This window comes from Penicillium vulpinum (assembly GCF_028829585.1).
Source record: "Penicillium vulpinum strain IBT 29486 chromosome Unknown utg000001l_segment0_segment0, whole genome shotgun sequence".
Lineage (NCBI taxonomy): Eukaryota > Fungi > Ascomycota > Eurotiomycetes > Eurotiales > Aspergillaceae > Penicillium > Penicillium vulpinum.
In genome coordinates, this window is record NW_026643241.1 from 6,116,754 (window position 1) to 6,138,486 (window position 21,733).

General features: G+C 48.1%; 8 protein-coding genes across 8 annotated transcripts; 1 reads left to right on the forward strand and 7 right to left on the reverse strand.

The window, feature by feature from the left end:
* Positions 1-62: 62 nt before the first annotated feature.
* N7479_002185 (uncharacterized protein) lies at positions 63-485 on the forward strand (the record flags this gene model as incomplete). The annotated part of the gene is made up of 1 exon (XM_057249882.1): positions 63-485. One exon carries the CDS (start codon positions 63-65, stop codon positions 483-485), a length of 423 nt encoding a protein of 140 aa, XP_057114314.1.
* Positions 486-1,227: 742 nt separating this feature from the next.
* N7479_002186 (transcription factor domain-containing protein) lies at positions 1,228-3,402 on the reverse strand (the record flags this gene model as incomplete). The annotated part of the gene is made up of 4 exons (XM_057249883.1): positions 1,228-2,041; positions 2,099-2,678; positions 2,733-3,316; positions 3,371-3,402. The coding sequence occupies 4 exons, from the start codon at positions 3,400-3,402 to the stop codon at positions 1,228-1,230; spliced, it is 2,010 nt and encodes a 669-aa protein (XP_057114315.1).
* Positions 3,403-3,748: 346 nt separating this feature from the next.
* Positions 3,749-4,843, reverse strand: N7479_002187 (threonine aldolase family protein; the record flags this gene model as incomplete). The annotated part of the gene is made up of 1 exon (XM_057249884.1): positions 3,749-4,843. One exon carries the CDS (start codon positions 4,841-4,843, stop codon positions 3,749-3,751), a length of 1,095 nt encoding a protein of 364 aa, XP_057114316.1.
* Positions 4,844-6,161: 1,318 nt separating this feature from the next.
* Positions 6,162-8,173, reverse strand: N7479_002188 (uncharacterized protein; the record flags this gene model as incomplete). Its single annotated transcript, XM_057249885.1, has 3 exons — positions 6,162-7,790; positions 7,854-8,018; positions 8,084-8,173. 3 exons carry the CDS (start codon positions 8,171-8,173, stop codon positions 6,162-6,164), a joined length of 1,884 nt encoding a protein of 627 aa, XP_057114317.1.
* A 907-nt stretch (positions 8,174-9,080) lies between these two features.
* N7479_002189 (uncharacterized protein) lies at positions 9,081-11,806 on the reverse strand (the record flags this gene model as incomplete). Its single annotated transcript, XM_057249886.1, is given in 4 exon segments — positions 9,081-9,660; positions 9,717-10,010; positions 10,073-11,492; positions 11,506-11,806. The coding sequence occupies 4 exon segments, from the start codon at positions 11,804-11,806 to the stop codon at positions 9,081-9,083; spliced, it is 2,595 nt and encodes an 864-aa protein (XP_057114318.1).
* A 956-nt stretch (positions 11,807-12,762) lies between these two features.
* N7479_002190 (ATP-binding protein) lies at positions 12,763-14,762 on the reverse strand (the record flags this gene model as incomplete). The annotated part of the gene is made up of 3 exons (XM_057249887.1): positions 12,763-13,077; positions 13,171-14,681; positions 14,735-14,762. 3 exons carry the CDS (start codon positions 14,760-14,762, stop codon positions 12,763-12,765), a joined length of 1,854 nt encoding a protein of 617 aa, XP_057114319.1.
* Positions 14,763-15,369: 607 nt separating this feature from the next.
* On the reverse strand, positions 15,370-16,260 carry N7479_002191 (carbonic anhydrase; the record flags this gene model as incomplete). The annotated part of the gene is made up of 1 exon (XM_057249888.1): positions 15,370-16,260. One exon carries the CDS (start codon positions 16,258-16,260, stop codon positions 15,370-15,372), a length of 891 nt encoding a protein of 296 aa, XP_057114320.1.
* A 594-nt stretch (positions 16,261-16,854) lies between these two features.
* On the reverse strand, positions 16,855-21,195 carry aarA (L-aminoadipate-semialdehyde dehydrogenase; the record flags this gene model as incomplete). The annotated part of the gene is made up of 3 exons (XM_057249889.1): positions 16,855-17,152; positions 17,211-20,794; positions 20,845-21,195. The coding sequence occupies 3 exons, from the start codon at positions 21,193-21,195 to the stop codon at positions 16,855-16,857; spliced, it is 4,233 nt and encodes a 1,410-aa protein (XP_057114321.1).
* Between the last annotated feature and the right edge of the window lie 538 nt (positions 21,196-21,733).

Below are 21,733 nucleotides of genomic sequence, written 5' to 3' on the forward strand. Positions count from 1 at the left end.
AAATACTCCAATACCCTCATCTACTCGGATCTATCACCCAGTACTTTAGAATCGCCAACACCATGCCTCAAGTATTCTCATCCTGGCAGGAAAAGCTCCAGCACGAGTGCAGCAGCTTCAGGGACAACTTGGATACCCAAGCCCATATTCTCCGGCGCGACCCAGATGGTCGAGGGAAAGAGCGCCATGTGGGTGTCTCTCGGGCGGTAGTAAAACTGTCCGCTCAGGCGGATCGAATCATAGACATTGCACTCCGTATGGTTGCTGAGGCTCCAGACAGCGATATCATTCGTCGCAATACTACCTTTTGGTGCCGTGAAGAGAACGGTCGCTATAAGTTCGAGAATGTGTTCTTTAGCATGGAGCACGACTTGATTCATGTGGTATTAGATCTGAAGAAGGCGCCGTGTCATTGCAAATGTAATGATATGGGTGGACGTCTTGACAGAATCGCAAGGAAGGTTGCATTCAACCTCAACGTTTAGATGGTTATGTATTGAATCGTTTGCTGCAGAGTGTATTTTTTTCCTGGCTTTTAAACCTAAAAATGTAGTAAGCTGTGTAGACAAACAGCTCTGGTGTGGTTATCCCCGGGGCCAGATGTTTATGTATAGTCAACTTCGGCGTCGGGTATTGTCCCCATCATGATCGGGCTCTGCCTGTTTTATTGGCTACTAATTAACTAGTTAATTGTAGAACGTATGGATAAAGACAACAAAAAGAATATAATGTATTAGGCAAAAAAGAAATCTCTCCCTCGGGGAATCGAACCCCGGTCTCCCGCGCTTATCGGTATTAATGACAAGCGGAAATCATCACCACTAGACCAAGGAAGAAGGTGACCAAGTTACTGCTCGGCCATTGGACTGGTTGATGTGAGAGAGCCACTATCTTCATATCATAACCAGATTTTGTCAAAGCATACACATTTGAACTCGCCTATACAGCCTTGGAATATTCAGGCAAAGCTTTTGTACATTGTATTCATTTTCCAAATTCATTTAAATTTAGTGCAAATGTTTTTATTTTAATGAGATATAGTTGCATTGCTATTCCCTAAGTAAGACTTTTGGAAAAGTGCGGGCAAATCGCAGCGATATATATCTATCTAAGTAATATATAAAATCCTAACAACTTCCTTCATATTGAACCAATGATGATCCCTTAGGATCTCCTAAAGCAATGAATGTCATAGCGACATATACACCCCAACAAAAAAGAGCATCTTCATCTAAGAGATGGATTTGGGTCAAACAACCCCGAGTTATACCACAACCCATCCAATCCCGTATCAAACCCAAGAGACCACGATCCATCAATAAATGGCCATTGAAACATATCAGTTTCAAAGTCGTGATGACCACCAAGCGCAGAATTATCTCTAGCCAGAAAATTAGGTACGCCACCAAGACCAGGTGACGATGAACTTTCTCCACGGGCATGAGAGCTGTGGGTATCACGGGATTCAGAGGCTCGTGCCCTAGTCGCATACGCGTCCCTACTTGGGCGAGATCGGATGTCACCATATTCATCTAGGGTACCTGCAAGGGCGAATCTCCTAGGACTGTGCATCCCAGATCCAGAGTGGGCTTGGTTGCTCTTGACTATCTCGTAGAATCGGTTTGCGTCTTGGACCGTTCGCCACTGGTTATTGTTAGCTGCGATGTCTGGTGAGAGGTATTTGGAAACACTCACCCAGCTACGACCAACGGGCCAGAGTTTGCTTAGTCGCTCAAGGTAAATAAGATTTCGGCCCTTTTCTTCTTCAGCCCGTTTGAGGCCACCCGGATATCGCTGTGGGGCAATTGTCCCGTACATGTTGATATGAGCAGCGACAAAGACGCTGAAGCCAGAATATGGTGACATGATAGATGCACCGGAGGCATCCAGTGCATTGAGGATACCTCCAATATTCTGAGCAGCTTCAAATAGCTGTTTGATTGTATCGGGTTCGCATTGCGCGTCATCATTTGTGTCGTGGAAAACGTCGGAATGGGGCTTGAGGTTGGATAAGAAGCAGTCCCGGTGAAGAAAAAGAATGCTGAAGGAAATGGAGTTAGACTCGTTGCTTAGAATGCGTTAGATAGAAAAAAAGTACCTCATGCAATAAACCAAATTGATGTACGCAAACAGCTCCCCGTACCCGAGCGCCACGTGCGACTGAACGCTGGTAGCTGGGAAACGAACCGTTACATCCTGAAGAAACCTCCACTCATCCAGTTCATCCTTGAGGACCTGCCAAGTCAAGAGGAGCGGGGATGTAGTCGAGTCATCTGAAGACAAAGAAGCCAGTGCTCGTCGATGTTCGTTCGCAAATCTTAGAATTCGTACGAATATGTCAAATCCTCGAGTCACAATTGTGAGGCCATGCTCGATCGTAAGATCCTTCGCTAGCAAACAGTCTTTATTCATGTCAGCAGGCATCAACCTGCTGGCCGGGGTATGGTTAAATGTGAAGTCCCGATCACTGATCGGGAGAGGAACTGAGATCTGGGAGAACGATAGCGCAAAGTGCTGGCGGGCTCCGGAGCTCAGCTCACAGTCTTGCGCAAAGCAGCACCAGTAGGTTCGGACCAGCTGTTCGTATTGTGTTTGAGATCCATGGAACTCTTGAGGGTTGTGCTCCATGCTATCATCTGCCATCTTTAGAAGGGATTGAATCATATATGTTGCCATGCCTGATGCTTGTCATTAGCTAGTGATCTACGATTATTTGGGGATTCGATACATACCGCTATACATCCAAGCTTGATATGGTCGCCCAGTGCCCCACTCATAAAATGAGAGCATCACAAGGGACTGGGCAAGATAAAGTGAGGGCGCTTCAAGCACGCGCTGGGCAATATTTTTGCGTGCATAGTTGGCATATGTTTCTTCTTCTTCGAGTTCATCGCTGTTCATAAACCGCACGCACAAAGAAAGGACCGAGGCCACAAAGACGGAGTCCACTGAGTGAACATTGGATGATATGTCGGATATTAAAGAGGGGTAATGAAGAAAATTGGTAATTGGGAACTTTTTTCTGTAGGTTTCCACTGCACTGATGACGGTTGCTGGTGACAGCGCTGCTATAGGGTCCTTGAATGGGTCTTGAGCCACGGGGTCATTATCCGTGGTGCTTCTTTCTGCATCTCCAATCCCTGGCAATAAGGCGGATGATGCCTTTCGTTTTCTTGGAGTCCTGGATGATACAATATTCCCCCGAGCCTTCTGTTTTGAGGCGCGGGGATCTGTCAAATTACATCCTTGGTTTTTGGTCTTCAAGCAACGTTGACAGGGTGGTTGCCCTTCATGGACACATTTGACTTTTGCTTGCCTGAATAGATGATAAGAAAAGATGATACGCCTGATAGTTACGGTGAAAACTTACCGACAAGCGTCACACGATATTGACAGCCTCATCGAGTGTACATATGGGGAAGAGTCAAGTGGGCCGTGGCAAAAAAAAAAGAAGTGGCTGTCAAGTATCGTGGGGCATGTTTAGACAAACCAAGCCATCGGATCAACGTAGGAGCGCAATTGTACTAATTCAATCATTTATGTTGATTAATCGAACAGTTGGACACACGTTTGAGGAAGCAAGAGTTAGACGGATAGCTTAGTATCCGAATATGGTTAGTGCGATCAGCTGACTTGATTTGATCTATATAAAAAAATCTTGATATAAATTTTGATTTATTGTTATAATTATATTAATATTGGGTGCCTCCATAATGACAATGGACTGCTGGCAACAGTCAATGAACATCTAATCACTTAAAATATTGGTTGCCACTGTCCACTGTTCCACCCACGCATTGAACTTATCAATTTCCAGTTCATCTGTGGCCCAGGACGTCACAAGCCGAATCACGGAGTTTCCATCGTCAAGCTGCTCCCAAACATAGAATCGAAATCTGTCCTGCAGTCTCCGAAGTAATTCTTGAGGAAGAACAACAAACACTTGGTTGGTCTCCGTCTCCGCAGCCAACTTATAACCTAGCTTCTCGAAGCTGGTTGAGATCTTCTGGGCCATCTCATTGGCATGTGTGGCCAGTGCGAAGAACAAGTCTGATCGGAAAAGTTCCATGAACTGAACCCCAAGAATACGGCCCTTGGCCAGCAAAGCGCCATGCTGTTTGAGGTGGAAAACGAAACCATTGGCTAGCTCCTTCTTGACGACGATCGCTTCTCCCATCAGAGCACCGGCTTTGGTGCCACCGATCCAGAAGATATCGGTCATGTCAAAGATCTCCCGTAGAGTAAGATCATTCTTTCTTGAGCAAATTGCTGTGCCGATTCGTGCTCCGTCCATGAAAAGGAGGAGATTTGATTGTTTGCAGATAGCGGAGAGACTGGTCAGCTCGCGTTTCGTGTAGACAGTGCCAGTCTCCGAGGCATTAGAGATATAAAGTAGCCGGGGTTTGGCCATATGAGGGAAGAATTGATTTTGCTGGAGCGCCTTTTGGAGATTGGTTGGGGTCATCTTGCCGTCGACTGCAGGCACGAGGATAAGTTTGTGGCCGGTTGCCTCGATCGCACCTGCCTCTTTGCAGGCGATGTGACCCGAGTCCAGAGTAATCACAGCCTCATAGGGCCTTAAACAGCTGGCGATTGAAATGAGGTTTGCAGAGGTTCCGCTGGGAACGAAGAAGATATCCGCCTCATCCTCGTCGCAACCAATCTTGTTTCGGATCAATTGCCGGGCACAAATGCTGTATTCATCATTTCCATAGGTGACTTGCTGTGTGGAGTTTGTTCGCAAAAGAGCTTCAAGGATTTGTGGGTGAGCTCCCTCGCTGTAATCATCCATAAGGCTGTATGGAGGGCACGCCTCATCTTGGCATAAGCTTGTTGAGGGCATAGTGGGTATCAATTGTCTATGAAATCGGTTGAACACAACAAACAAGTCAATTCCAAGGTTGAACTTTGAAGAAACAGCTGATAAAAAAAGGCCAAAGAATTATTTGAACCAGCCCGACATATACATGACGGAAAAGACTCTTCGGGAATAATTTTCTCGGGAATAAATGTGGCAATATTCCCGAGATTGGTCAGTATCGGGAATCGCAGGGCATTTCCAGTTATTATCAAGTAAATTTGTGGGCCGGAACATGGGGTACACGGCTTCGTCAATTTGGAGTAAATCAGGTCTCGGAGATATTTTAAAGATGTCTCGTGTGACGTGTGACGTCCTTCGAATTGAGGCATCTGTGTGTTGGCCCAGATCAGTGTCTCTGATCTACACCAGAGCTCCGGGCTCCGGACACTCTGGAATCATGAAGGTCAAAAGAAACATAATGGTCACTTAAGATGCCCCTCACGAGATACCCCTCATGAGGGGGTATTTCCTATCTTTGGATGTGTATCACCTTCCAAGGTTGCAATCAGCTTCGGCGATTGTTATCAGAGTTGCCTGCCTCATTGGAACGACTGCATCAAGTCCGAGTACAAAGTACACCGCTATTGCGGTCAGATGTAGTTCTTCCCAATGCTAAACACGTATAGGGTCGCGTGGTTGATGCTTGCATGAAGGCTTGCTGTCGGCCATAAGCGAAAGGGAGAAGGAAAAAAGATTCGGAAAAAATTAGAAGCAAGAAGATCTCGGGATTAAATCAGTAGGCAAGGGGAGGATTAAATAATAAACAACACTAGCGTATGGGTTGGCAAATCAGATCAGCCCCCCATACTCGGAGGTTGCCGGCGGGTGAATATGAGTAAGGTATCAATACTGTTGACGAGTCGAGCAACTTCCACTTAGTGTAGTACATGACGACCATGGAGAAGCCGACCTCATGCCGATTCTATCGGCTCACAAATGCACTTTACAAAGCAAAACATCGCCTATAAGGAGCAAGGGCATGGGCCTAATGGGCTGCACCTTGTCATACGCCTTGGGATTTCTTTCGGCCCCTTTGCCACAGATCATACCCAAAACATTTGCCTTTTCACATACCAGAACTGAATTACAGTTGGGTTTAGGTGTAAAAAAATCGCGGCATATCGCGAAAGCCAAAAAAAAAAAAAAACAACTCTATATGGTCAGGTAGTCGATGAAACCAGTAACCAGTACTATATACACATTGGACTAGATTCCACCAAAGCCCCGAAAATTGATGTACAAAACCACCCCGCAAATAATGCAAATAGCGTTCGATGCTTTTGAGAAAAGCCAAATAAACTTAATCCTGATGTGACGAGGCGAGATGCGCCCGCTCGCCTGGAAACCCATCTTCCGTGCGAACACGCTGGTAGAGCTGGACCCGCCAGCCACGGATGACCAGATAGCTTGCCATAACAATGGCAAACAGACAAAGAAGCAAAACAAAAGAGAAGATACCGCTAATGTTGCGGATGGCATCGTATGTATGCTTGAGGACTTGGATGGTTTTCTGGGTTTGGGTATCGACTGCATCCGATGACGTGCGATTAGACGCAGCAACCACCTTGTCTCCTGCTGCGCTCTTACTTGCTTGGTAGATAATCGATGGGTCAGCCGGAGTGGGTGTGTCTGATTTCCCTCTGTACCCGACAGACTTCCAGTCCGGGTATTTGCTTCGGTGCATTTCGGATCTGCCTAGAACGGTGCCATTGACATCTACTGCTTCGGCAGATACCCAGTCCAGATATCCGCGGGCAATATACATGGTTTCGAAATCGGATCGGGGGGTCTTGCCAATAAGGACAGGGGCATCGAATTCGGAGGCTTGCGCGTAGAAATTCCACTCTGCGACATCAGTCGCGCCGTTCCAGCTGACCCAGAACGTAGTCACCATGTTGGTTTCATCAGTGCCGTAGACCGAGGCCACCACGTCTGGTGGGGTCGAGGGGCGACCGATGAAATCGAATTTGTACCCGCGGTAGGATGAATAACGCGAAGAGGTGAAGTTGGCGGTCATCAATAGTTCTCCATCGGCGGCATGTTCGGAAATATAGCCCTCTTTGCTCCAGCAGGTGAACACATTGTCATTTGGAAGCAGCTGGGTATTGCCGCGGAGTCTCGAGAGCTGGTGATCGGGACGGTTATAGCGCCGAATGGCTTTAGCGGTCATAGGCCTCGCGCCGGTATCTAACTCGACAAATAGGGATGATGACATATTTTCCTCGTTGAATTCTTCATCCGAGGCGTTGTTCAAAAACGAAATAATATGATGCGTCCCGTTCGACTCCACGAATTTCGCGTCATGCTGCTTCGAAAAGGTGAAATCTTGCTCGAAATCACTATATTTTCCACCCAGTCGCCACATGATATTTCCATCTATGCAGGAGATGAGATAGATAGTGTTCGTAAACCGCGATGAGATCAAGAAATCCCCAATTTCATTCTTGTCAACTGAGTTGATATGCACATAATCCCAGCCAGGAAGTCCCTCTGCTGGAGAATAGCGGCTATAATGGACAGTCTCGGGCAAAGGAATGTGGTCAAAAGAGTCCCACCACTGAATTACCTCGGCAGTGTTCATATCGATCTCAGCATACCCGCCGGTCTCAAGCCAAGTAGGCTCTTTCGGACGACCAAATTCCTCTAGGGTAATCTCATGAGAAAGATAGAGCGTGACCAGCGCAGTCTTACCATCCTCCAGGATATTGAACTCGTGGATGTCAAAAACACCGAGATCTGCCCGGAGAGGAAGCTTTCGTTGGACTTTGTAATCATTGGTCAAGACCAGCCCATACCCGGTGTCCACTTTGCTATCCCACGAATGTTGCAAGACCATCGAAAGATGTGGGTCAGGGCCCAGACTGTTGACGACTTTGAAATCGAAGACGTTCCGGTTGTCGAACTGTTGCGAGCCAGTCCAGATCAGGCGCTATTGTACCGAAATATGGTCAGCCGTCGGCATCTGTATCACGGGGGATTGGTGTAGACGCACTCCTTCGCCATCGTAGATATGCGGGCCGATCTGATATTGCTCGTACAAGCTCGACGGTGGATCGGGGCCCATGTGTAGGTAGGGAGCGACGAACCAGTAACCGGAACTGATACGCTCGCGATTCCGGTAGTGGACATTGAATTTCACTGCCCGAATATCCGGGAGCTGGATAAAACACGGTGTTAGCGGGTATTCAACAATCTATGAGAGATGGGATGTGGGAGACGAACCGTGACGAATGACATAAGATCATCGCTGCTATATTGCGCCAGCGCGGTTTGGCATAGCCATAACAGCAATGAAATGCTCAGAAACAGCATTCTTTAAAGAGCGCGGTTGGTTTAGGGAAGTCATGAAGAAGAGAAAAGGAAAGGGGACCATTGTTTAACTGAGGTCTAGACAAGGCAAGATGTGTGCGGATCAAAGGAGGAGGCACTGAGTCCCATGGCCAATGGCAGGGGCTGCAGGGCCAAGCAAAGGCGTTATAATTGCTATAATTGGACCCTCTCTGACGCAGCGAAGGGGTGAAACGTACAAAGTAAAAAGAAAATGTGGTGTTTCTTCCCGTCAGGATCCACGATCATCTTCATGTGGAGCAAAACCCATGAGGCCTCGTCAGCACTTCTTGGTTGTAGCGTGGCCTTCTATATTCCGTACTGCAACCAAGTTGTCGGTCTTAAGATTCCCATTTCTTAGAGTTCCTAATTGTGCCAAACAAGCATAATTCTCTGAATCCTTGGTATGCCCAGATGAAACTGTCTACATACTTCCAAGGTTGAAACTTCTCACTGGCTTGGCACACTTTCCCAACGGGAGGATCTGCATTTTCCAAGGGTTTACCGCCTTGAATACTGCCATACTGATTTCTATACAAAGTAGACGCTGCATACCATATTAATCGATGAGGCAGTACGGAGTATGGAGTACAACGGAGTGACTGTCCTGATGTGCTGACAATTCTATACCCCCACAGCTGCTTTATAATCGATGTGAATAGAAAAATGGCACAAATCATATCTTTTTTTTATATACAGCAGGTTCACCCAACCCGAATATTATCCAGAGCAGGTAGGGAACCAAACTATCTCATATCTAATAAACACTGGGTAGCGAGCAGTGAGCCGCTTAAGGAAAAACATACACCCCAGAATGCATGCCATGCAAATCGCTCCAAGGATCAAAAAGGAAAACAAAATACAAGAACCACCCACTATCGTCAACAGCGACTCACTCATCAGGATCACGATAATTCCAAAGTTTTTTCCGCTCCGCAACCCACCAAAGGCCTACCTTTTCAGCCTTCTGAGCCCAATCAAAAGCCTCAGAGCCATGCTTGGAATGGACCTCCGCAGCGAGTGACCCCATGGTCCAGCCTGTGACAGGCTCAAGCTCGTACGGGTCCTTGTTTAGGTCCGTGAACCGGTACTCAAAGTCATTGTTCAATGGCAGGTTGAGGCGCCAGGGCACAGCAGCGGAGCCAACACTCAACATTGAGCCACCGGCATTAATAACGCCCATGTTCCAGGCTTCACGGCCATTGTGCGAGGTGCGGTATGGCCGGATGAGGGACTGGCCCTCGTACTCATTCATCAGATCCAGGGCGATTTCTGTGTCATCTGCATTGAGAGAGTTGGTGTTCACGAGGAGATCAAGGATCGTGGGGAGGATGGATACGGCGCTTCCGTTGACATTAAGGTGCATGCGGGGTAGTAAGGGGTGGTGGAATACTAGAGGTACGCGAAAGTTGCTGATGTGTGGGTTGTGATAGGTTCCTGTGACGGGGCAGTCTTCTCCAAATGCTTGGCCGCTGTTTCGTAGGTTAGATATCAGGTTTATTAGCCACTTGTGGGAAATGCGACGTACTGGTCTCCTACGAAGACTGTCAAAGTCTCGTTGGCAATGCCGGCTTCTCCAATCATCTTCATTAATTCGCCAAGCCATTCGTCGACGAAGCGGTTTGCGTTGAGGAAGTGATCCATGAGTTCGTGTTGTGATTTATGGAGATCACCGAAATATTCTTCTCGTTCCCAGCCTTCGGGTGTACCCCAAGGGTGGTGAGTGGTGCTGGTGAAATGTGAAAGAAAGAGTCTTTTGTTCTGACGAAGCGTTTCGTCGATCATGTCTTTGATGTAGGGGCGGGCCTCAGTTTCTGCATAACTGTGCCAAGTTAGTATTTAAACACGAGGAACAGCTGCAGGGCATTCTGCTCGACAACATACCCGAAATAGTTGATCTTTTCCATGTCCTCATGGAAGTATTTCGACTCCTCCATATCGATGTCTTCCGAGTACAATGCCTGACTAAAACCAAGCAGATCCATAAGCTTAGTCTGAGCCTGGAACTCCCCAGTGACAGACTGAGCATAGATGGTTTGCCACTCTCGTTCCAGGTGACTGTTGGTGGAATTCCCAGGGGCAGAAGAATTTTTGCGCTGGTTAAATAGATCCATGATGTGCATCAGACATGGCTGGTATGGAATGATATCATTTTCATGCATAAAGTCCACCGGGAGCGGTCCAAGACCACAGTAGTTAACAAGACGCGATTTAGCAGAGAGAGAACTTCCTGATAGTATCCCGTCGAAGCTGAGACCACCTAGTCCGGGATTCGTCGAGTTAACTGAGGACCCGAAGCCGGATTGCTCCCCTGTAAGCATCTCTGCCACGGGGGTTAGCTGAGACAGTTTGTCATGTAAATCGGCTTCATCGTCCTCTCCATATATTTCATATGATTCACGGATTTGGTCGTACAAGCGCGAGTCGTTTTTGAGGGGGAACAGGTCCTTTCTGCCGCTTTCCAAGAACACGAAGACAATGTGGTTGATCGGGATGGCATGGTCCTTCAGAGCCTCCTGCAGAGGACCAAGTGGTTCCAGGTCAAGGTTGCTTATTCTCATGGGATCTTGAACGGGGTTATAGAAGTAGTGCCGCGGTTCAACTGTCTTGTTCTTTTCATCGAATTTTTCCCCGTCTCTCTTGGACACGCTTTCAACGGTCGAATTAGACGCTTCCAAGATAATTCCAGTCTTGTCTGCATCGGGATTCACAATCCATCTCTCAAACGCAGCAGGAAGAGGGCCTCGCGCCCAGGCTGGCTTATTATTTCCGTAGGCAGTGTTACCCGAGTCGTCCAAGGTCGGCGCCCACCCCTTATAATGGCCATTTGCAGGCTCCCGATATCCCTCCGCCAGCAATTCAGGCAGTGGAAATGTTTTGATTGTCATCCGACGAGCCCGGGAGTGTTCACCGAGCATGGTGAAGGGCAGAGCTCCCGTCATATGATTGTATGGAATTGATGGTCGGATTAACCAGAGTCCGATCGTTATTCCAGTCCCCACGAGAGTCCAAAACCGAGATCTATTCGAAACTAGATTTTTCAGATCTGAGGGGCCTGGTAACATGCCGAAAGTCTTGGCATCTCTAAGTTTGGAGAGAGAGCATAGCCAACGGGTCATGAGATTCCAGATCCCCTGAGCCATAAGCCAGGAAGCCACCGATATCACTGCCGTGGTGGCAGCCATAGGCACCAGTCCACTCAATATCAACTTCATTCCCTGCCGACTGGTGCCCACGGACCTCGCCGCATCCCATCGAATTTCGCTGCCGGTCTGAGAATAGAAACTAACTTGTGACGAGGTTGCTAACAAATCAACACATCTGAGGATAAAGGTCAATATAGTTGCCCAGCACATTTAGGGAAAGTTGAACCAACGCGATAATTCCTGAACCGATAACGGCGGCCACTGACCACCGACCGGAGGTTGTATATAAGAGAATCCATACTGCAACGAATAGAAGGATCTCCTGAATAAAGAAAGTTGGAAAATAGAGTGCCAAAAGGTATAGAGGAAGAGATCGATGTTGGTATATGTGAAGCAACTTGGAGCAGAGACCTGAAAGCACCAAAACAGACAAAATCAATCGCTGCGGATGGTGAAAACGAGTGACAATCATAATGGCCTAGCGCAAAAAAGTGGCCAACATGAGGAAATCTTTCGACACGGACTGTTTTCCAATCCGTTTATACTGTACAATATTAGGGGGGGGGGGAAAGAAAGGGAGAAGAGGAAATTATGGAAAGAAAATTGACTGCTCGCGTGCTCCACAACAGCATACTCTCGGAGTTGCGCTATAGCGTCCATTGGATTATAAAATTGTCAAATCGTCGGATCGTGCGGGTGGTGCATTAACTGTGGACCAAGACAAGGTGGCGCCCGACTTGACTCAGGGGTCATTGCTCAGCCCTGGGGTCCACGGGGTGATGTTTCGGTGTTTCAGTGTTTTAATGTACTTTGTACATTCTTTTTTTCTATCATGATCGGCGTTCCGGGATCATTCAGCCTTAAGAGGTCATGTATTGTCTTGAACTTGCAAATTCAACCTGTTCCATATATCCATTTCATATGGAACGGATGTGGGCCGGTGGCTGCGTATCGGAGAGAGCTAAACGAAGAGCCCCGTGGTACTCCGTACTCCGTCGACAATGTGGTTCAGGGGGGGGAACGGGCCCTGCCGGAAGTGCATATTGGTTGAAAATGCTGGAGGTGGCATTGTTAGCTCGAGCGCTAAGGTTGTATTAACGAACAAGACTTGAAGGAATGAGAGAGGAAGTCTTGGCTGATGCGTTTTCCAAAGTTGGGTGTTGCCTGTTCAGCCCTTAACTCGGATGGCGGCAAGCGACGGAAGGCAGGTGTGCACATACAACGCACACCTCGGCATGACTTACATATTGGAAGATAGTCATTGGAAGAAAATTACTGGCATAAAAGCCATAAAAGCCACAAAAGCCATAAAATTGGATAAATTTTTTTCTTTTCGGAATTCGGATATGAACTCTGTGGGGGGTGTTGCTAGCTAACTATTTCATTATCAATACGGAATACTCAGTATGCCCCCTTTCTCACCACGCATTACTTTTGCAAATTTCTCAGATCAAGTACTGTCTTCAGATCTTCATATTGAAGCTCACGTTCCTTGGACCAAGCTAGGAGACCGGCTGTCTTGACCACATTCTTGATCTGGCGACCGTTTAATTGCAACTCGGTTACTTGATCAAGTTGCTCATCTGTAAAGCCATTAATGCTCGATGAGCGGCTTAGGAACTGTTTCCAAACCTGGCGCCTAGATTCCGCATCGAGTTCCTTGTAGCTGAGGGAAAGGTGGACCCGAGACTCGAAGGCAGGATCGATATTCTGTGTACGGTTGGTGGTCAAGAAGATAATACCCTAAATATAAAGATAGAAGATCAGCAACACGTCCTTTTTGCGTATCTTTTCGCCATATCTTCTGGCATTGATAATTTCGAGATCGAAGCTTACCTCGTAGTATTCAAGCATTCTCAGGAAGATTGAGACGAGTTCATTGCGATCAAGATTGGTTGAATCACGGGTTTCCATGAAGACATCAGCCTCGTCAAGCAATAGAAGAGCACCCCACCTGGGAATCATCCGCAGGATGTCTTTCAACTTGTTTTCAAACACTCTAGCGTCAATTCCAAGATCGCCCGCGCTCATGACATAAAGAGGCACCCTCATGACCTCAGCAACGCTCTCCGCAGTAAGGGTCTTTCCAACCCCCGGGGGACCGCTGAGCTGCATAATGAATCCCCGACCTTTTCCCTGAACGACATCGTCAAATGTATCCACTTTTTTGGATTGAGCCTTGGCAGCGGCCAAGATCACGTCCTTGAGCCCCTGTTGTTCCTGTGGTAGGACGAGTGACTCAAAGGCCTGCTCATCCCACTCAATGTCCTCCAAACAATCCACGTGAAACGAACGCCAGTTCTTGTCATTCAGGGAATATCCATAGAGCATTGGAGTTGCCATGAGGCGCTGCGCATCATCTAGTCCTCCATCAATCTCCCTATGAATGCTGATTGAGCCGGCCATGGACCCAAAAAGCTTGTATGCCTCGGTGTCAATGATGACGCGATTCTTGACATGGTATTTGGTGTCCCCTTTGGTATTTGTGCTGGCCGAACCCTCTTCATAGGATTTGAAATGGTACCCTTTGTACTCTTCCCACTTCTTGCCCCGTGCAATCAACAGGTCTTGGACGACCTCTTTTTCTGGGTGATATTTGAGTGGGAAGATTGGCAATGAAGTGATTGGTATAGTGCCCGAAAATTTGGGTATATCAAACCCCCTGTGAGAGTACCCGAACTTGCTTCCGTTGAAACCAACATATTCGACTTCGAAATACGTATATTCCGGTGGCTCATATTCTTCCGATGCTTGCGTGAGCGAATACGCGCGTTGTGGTCCCTCAATAGAGGAAAGGATCACATCTTGAGGTTCCAGGATGGTCCAAGCCAAGTCGTGAGTGATGACCCCTTTGGAAACCAGGTCCTTCTTGCGGCCAATTATATCCCTGAGCTCCTCATCCATGATGCAGTAGAACAGATCCACGTGGGCCTTGGTTGTTGGATCCCGCTCTTCATCTCGCAATTTGACGATTGTTTCCCATCGATGAACAAAAGGTCGGAAAGGCAATGTGAACTCGAGGCGCTCCAAGGTCGGTGTGACACCAGGATAATTGTTCAGGGCCTTTTTCAAGAATTCCTTGAGACGCTCGCTTTGCACTACAATGGAATGGATCGACAAGCTTCTGCGTCCGTCATAGCACTTCTGTTTTCTCACGAGAAGCGCATATTGTGCCGACTCTTCATCCTCGACGGGATCAGGCAAGTTCAGGGGTACTTCTTTGGTCCATGACCGTTCGTCATATGCATCGGGATTTGTTTGGTAGAGGGTGCGAAAATCACAAAGGGTGCCCACAGGCTCATAGTGGAAATCCTTGGCCTCGGGTTCTGTGGTACTACCATCGGTAGCTTTCATCATTAGCCTGAATGATAGTCAAATATTGGAAGAACCATGTACTTACCAACTCCGTCTGAGATGTCGATTGTCATGATGGGTGTCAATAGAGAATTGAAGGAGAAAGGAAGTTTTCAGTGAGAGAGGGCAACTTAAGTATCCAGAGAAGGAAGGTTAGAGAGAAGCTTCCAAGGTTTCATTACTTTATTACATAGTGACCCTTATATAATGTCATATATGAGCCATGTCTTATGTTACTATTACACCTTCAGTTGTGTTTATACAAAAGGGTTAAATATTAAGTACTCCTTGGTGAATGACTTAGTTGGGTAGACTTACTGTATATAAAAAAACGAATGTAAAATATATGTACTTTGTATATATACTCCATAATTAATACACAAAGCCTCTACTCTGATTGGATCTATATATACAAAGTACAGCATTTTGGTCTTTGAATGATCTGCTTAATGTACATTGCGGATCCCCCGATCCACACATCATGCCATACGATATTTATTTATGAAGGGGGGTTCTTCCCCCCTTAAGAAAGAGAATCTTTATTATGTTAATGTGAATACTCATCAATTCATAAAATGCACTGTCCACTGTCGCTATCTAGAGAAGTTCTATATATCACTAATGTTATTCTACATGGGCCCTTCGGCCGAAAAATTCAAACTCCGAAAAAACCCCGCTAACTCATTCCGTTTGGAAAGCTGTCAAACGAGCCCTGATAACCTCCTCCGAATCCTCAGTGTCCAGCTCACTGAGCACACCTGATCCAACATCATAAATCAAGCCATGAAGCTGGAGTCCTCGCTCCTGAATGGCATTCAACACAATGCTCTTCTGTTTCACAATATTTAAGCCCTCGCGAACGTTCAACTCAGCCAGCTTCGAGGCCGCTTCACTAGTGGGCATTGACTGCAGAAGTTTAAGGTTGCGCTCACGCAACTGGCGAAGGGGGAACAGCCATGGGTCCAAAATACCCAGGTTCTTGTTGCCTAGGGCCGCCGCGACGCCACCACAAGCAGTGTGACCGCATACCACGACGTGGTTGACGCGCAGGTGTTGCACGGCGTATTCGATAACGGCAGAGGAACTGAGATCGCCGGGGTGGAGGACGTTGGCGATGTTGCGGTGCACGAAGACGTCACCGGGCTCGAGGCCCAGGAAGGTGGTTTCCGGACAACGAGAATCGGAGCATCCGATCCATAGAATCTGTGGTGTCTGTCCTGAGGCGAGGGTAGGGAAAAGCGAGGGGTGGTCGCGGGCTGTTTGTGCAGCCCATTCCTTGTTTAGGCGCAGACCTGCTGCATATCGATCTGTGGGATCCGCACCAGCAATGTCAGTCTGAGATTTGGGCTGAGGATTTATATCCAAGCTTGAGGGTGACGCTGCACTGGTGTTTTTGTGACTGGCGCAGGACACGGGTGTGGAGATTGAGAAGGGCTTGGTGTGAGGCACTGAGGGAGCGGTCATGCGCGTCGCTCGAGACTGAGTCGCGAGCAGAGAACCTGATGACGACCGAGAGATCCCTGCTGCACGCGCAATGAGACCGGATTGCCCGGTGAGTCTCACAACACCCATGGAGGAAAAAAAAAACAGGAGCAAGGTGTGTTATGACAAGGATGAGGGGCAAGGTCGACTACTGAGGGAGATCTGAGGATTATATGGATGATCAAGAAGACAATTGATCCCAACAACCGGTCCTTCTCACAGATCTCAGACAGTGTTGATCGGGTTGAATGGGAGATAGGAAAGAAAATGGGAAAAATTGATGGGGAAGCTGATTTGCCAAGAACACGCAAAAACACCGTCCGCTCACACACTTACCTTCAGGCATGATGAAATATTAAAAGTGGAGAAGAGATATAGGATGGAGGCAAGAAAGAGGATATTCTTGAGACTATATAAATCCCCAAGAGGTAAATAAAGACTCGGGGTAAACGGTAGTCCGACTGGTATGAAACCTTGGGGCAGATTGGCGAATCGGGCTTTTTCGATAGAAGTCGAACGAGAAGTCGAACGAGAAGTCGAACGATCGAACGACTAACTTACAGGGTTGTATATCTACAAGCCACGTATTTAATGCCTCAACTGAGTATATATTTTTCGGGGGAATTTGGGAATATAAATGCTTTTTAAAAATCAGAATAAGTACATGAATCTTTTGTTTAAATTTCAAGATGAACCGCCGCGGCCACCAACACTCAACAGAGTCTTCTTTTGTTCCTCACTGATCTGAGCAGCAGGTAGAGGACGGGCCCCAGCAACGGTCGGTGCGGGTAGGAAACCAGTTTGAACAAGATACGAGGCGTACAAGCCGACTAATTCCTCGGTCACGCCAGCACCAGCTGATGCGTCAACGCCCGACCAGGCCGCATCGGCCCGCAGAGCCGTCGCTGCGTTGGCATCATCCAATTCAGGAGCCTTAGTGTTGGATGGAAGGTCTGTGGTAACGAAGTGATAAAGGGGCATACTGAAAAAAAAAGGTTAGTATGTATCCATTGGCGGGCCGAGAAAAGTGTGGAACTTACAGAGCATGCTGAGATTCCTTGTCATTGTGAGCGCCATCGTTGACATACTGCTCCAGCGAAGTAGACCAAGGCACGTAGTCAACCTGAGGAACATTGTATCCATAGAGCTCTAGCGCACCAAGGAACTGGTTGAAACGCAAACGAGGGTGTCCAGTAACATGGGCAACGTTAACGCCTGTAGTCGGTGGGTGGAAGGCAGTTGCAATGACAATACGAGCCACATGATCAACAGGCACCATGTTCACGGTGTTGAAGATATTTGGGCGGAGGCCAATTTGAATGCATCCCTTGAGCATGCGAATGAGGAAATCATCAGTGTTGGTAGTTCCAGTGATCGAATCACCGAGAACATATCCGGAGCGAACAATGGTTCCCCTCAGGCCTCTGCGACCGGCCTCTTTGACAAGGTATTCTCCGGCCCATTTGCTTTGACCATAACCGGTTCCAAGACCAACTCTGCTACCCTCCATATCATCGTCTTCGCTGATACCATTTCCACCAGCGGCGATGATACGTTCGGATTCTTGGACGAAGTGATCCTTATCCAAAGCACTAGTCGAACTGACAAATGCAAACTGCTTGGCCTTTCCGCTGGCACACAGCTTGAGGGCATCGATGGTACCCATCACATTAGCCGGTCGAAGTGTCGCATAGGGGTAGACCCAGTGGACAAGAGCTCCGTTGTGGATCACAGCATCGACGCGGTTGGTAAGGTCGTCCCACACTGACTGGGAAAGACCAAACTGTGGTTTTCCAAGATCACCACAGACGGCTTGCAGCTTGTTGGTCCATGCTTCATCCCAGAAACCATATGCGCGGCAAGTAGAGCGAAGTCGCTCAAGTGCCTGCTCCTCGGTCTTCGCCCGAACCAGAGCTACCACCTTGGTGGAAGGCGCCTTACGGGTAAGCAGATCTCGGAGGATATGGGCACCTAGGAAACCAGTTGCTCCAGTAAGGAACACAGTGGGTTCACTAGTGAGCATAGCCTCGGTACGTTGAGGGAATGACTCAGGCAACTCATTTACAAGCTGGACGGCATCCTTCGAGTACTCATCGTCAGGCTCATTAGCGGCTTGCACAGCTAGAGTCTTGTCATCGCTAGTTGCGAATGATTCCATAGCCAACAAGCGGTCAATCTCGCTAGCAAAGCCCTTAAGGGTCGGGCTGCGGAAGATAGCATTCATGCTGATGTCAATGACACGCCACTTACGACGAAGCTCAAAGAACATTTGCTGTGCGAGGATACTATGGCCACCAAGATCAAAGAATGAGTCATCCGGTCCAATCATGCGAGATGTCACATTGGGAATGAGCTTAGCCCAGACTTGAGCCAGAGTCTGCTCGGTTTCAGAAAGGGCTTGCATTGCAGACGAGCGGCGGCGGGGTGCAGCGGCGCTCAGCTCTGCGGTGTCTGGGAATGGAAGTGCGGGCTTGTCGACCTTGCCGTTCGGGTTCAGAGGCATGCGCTTAAGAGGAATGATAACGGTCGGCACAGCGTATGTAGGGAGCTTACTCCGGAGATGCTCACGGGCGTCATCACGGAGAGGACGGAAGCGTCGCAACATACCAACCATACCCTCAGCAGAGTCAGATTCATCATCCTTAAGTCCCTTGCTCTCCAACCATGAGGCCCACTTGTTCATATCAGGTACAAAGTAGCTGACCAGCGTGGGTTCCTCGTCTTTATCTCTTCGCACCAAGGTCACATTCTCACGGACCAGAGGGTGCTGAGAGAGATGGGTGTCGATCTCTCCAAGCTCAATACGGAAACCACGAATCTTCACTTGGTCGTCGGCACGGCCAGAGCATTCGACATCTCCAGACGGTGTGTAACGGCCTAGATCACCACTGCGATAAAGGCGATCACGAGGGCCAACGTAGAATTCGCGCCAGGGCTCGTTCTTGGATTCAGCTCGGTCTTTTTCAGCCCAGACTTCGGGCTTAACGAACCAGTTAGTTAGGAACTTCTTCGCACTCAGATCCGGGGAACCGAGATATCCCTCTGCAAGACCTGCCGCGCGAACATAGATCTCTCCGACCTCTCCAACAGCACAAAGACGAGTGGGGTCATAGCGGTTAACAACCAGCATCTGCACATCCAACATTCCACGACCAGCCATAATCACGTCCTTCATATTGTTCAAGTAGCCCTCGTGACTGGCGTAGCTAGGGATTTCAAAGTAGCTGACAGCGCGCTGGGTCTCAGTTGTTCCGTACATGTTCACAATGCTGACATTAGGCGCAAGGCCTTGGAGTGAGCGGCAATCTCGCTTAATCAAAATGTCACCCACAAAGAATGCGTGGTGAAGAGCAGGGAATTGAGCAGAGGCACCACCGACAAGAATCTGACCCATAGCAGGCGTGAGGTGAGTGATAGTGGCACCGTACTTCTGCATCCATTCAGCAAGCTTTTCGTTTTGGATGTCCTCCCGAGCGGGCACCAAGAGTTGAGCACCCAAGAACAACGGGGTGAAAATGTCTCTCTGGATAGGGTCGTGAGCAATGCCACTCAGCATAGTAAACTTCTCATCTGGGGTGAGCTTGAAAGTCTCAGACATCCAAGGGAAATAGTAAGCCAGAGAGAAGTGTCGTCCACGAACACCCTTCGGCCGGCCTTCCGAGCCGGACGTGAAAGATAGAGTCGGAATAGAGTCAGGGCCCACGATGACACCAGTAGGCTTAGACTTCAGGGCAATCTCGTTGGTGAAGACATCCTGGCCATTGACGGATCCACCGATGAGAGTTCCATCATCGAGTAGGGCAAGCGCAGGAATTTCAGTGCGGAGCTCAAGATTCTTGTCGATGAAAGTACGTACGATGTCCGAAAGTTCACCTGAATCTTTTGTAGCCTTGGCAATGTTCACCAAAGCGCGGGGACGGGCAACATCAAGGTAGATATTCTGACGCTCAGGAGGATAAGCAGGGTCGATAACTGAGAACGTGGCACCAGCTTTCAAGATTCCCATGACAGCAACTACCAGGTCCACACCACGGTAGGCATAAACCATAACAACCTCTCCTCGCTGGATGCCAGATCGTACTAGATGATGGCCGAGGATATTGGAGGCCTCGTTGATTTGGCGATAGGTGAACTCGCGGTGAGGAGAGCTGCTCGATTGAGTTTCAACCACACACAGCTTTTCGGGGTGGCTTTCTGCATTGGCACTGAAAATGTCGTGGATTGCACCGCGGAATTTAGACCAGTTCAAATTAGAGGTTGGGTCAGGCAGGAGTGCGCGCTGATCTTCGGTCATCATATCGATACGTCCGATAGCCTCTTCCGGATTGATAGCAGCATTGCTAGCAATACTGGCTAGTTGCTTCAAAATGAAAGCAATACGAGCACTCGAGAACAGACGCTGGTTGTAGTATGCGCCCAATTCGACGTCAGCTGAACCCAGTGCAACATTAACCACCAAATCAGTAGTATCGAAGGTGTTTGCAGGGTAATCTTGTGAGGCAGCAGGGGCATCATATGCGGCGAATCGGAAGAGAACCGGGGTGCGTTCGGAATTGGACTTCTCCTGGATGTAGGAGCGAAGACTGCCCAACGGCACGATTTGGGAAGAACCCTCGTTATATGCCTGCAAGTCTTTTAGTATTAAGCCCTATAGCAAGAAGCATACATATATACCTTGTCTACTTTGTTATAGAGCTGGATGAAAGACTCCGAGGTATCAATGGGAACCCGGACGACGAATGCACGCCCATCCTCATTAGAGTTGGTGCCCACAGCGATGTCCTCATCACCAGTCAATCGTGCTACCAGAATAATATAGGCAGTCAAAAAAGCTGTGAAGCCAGATGGTGAGCCCGAAAGCTTCTCCTTGGGGAGTCGAAGAGACTCGAAAGCTTCAATGACTCTCTTGCTTTCGGGCTTTTGTGTATCGGGATAATCACGAGTCAATGGAGAGACAGTCAGGCTGTTCAGCCTTTGTGCCCATATCTCCAGGCGGTCCTGCAAAGAGGCCGTTCCTACAGCCATGATTGCAGTATGTTTAAAGAGTTGGAGAATGAAAGACGCGGTGACTCAATATTAAAATTACCCCCCCATAGTGGAAAAGTCCGATCTCGCCGCTATTTCTGCCAATGAGAATTGAGGCGCTGATTAGCTGTTTTCCCCAGTGTATTCACCGCCTATACATAGTGGGGTGGCGTCGGAGTTTAGGTTTCTCCAGCCCAGAGCGGCAGATGTTGGCAGAATTGGGTATACATATTGTACAAAGTAGGGAGTACTTCATACATTGTATAAGGAGGTCTAGTTATTTCGCTTCGTCTGATCTCTTCACTAAATGCTTTCGGTAAATTGACATTATTATTGCAGTAGACAGCCGTTCTTGGGGCGCTAAGAGTAGAGGCCCAACTAATGAAAAAGTCTCTCATTTTGATGAAGAGGGCGTATAGATGGAAAGACTAGAGTATGTACAACATAACATATGCGCGTAGCTCCAAGATGTGTATGTGGGACTTGTTGGATTGCTGGTATATATATATGTATCACTATAAAAAGTATTATATGCCTT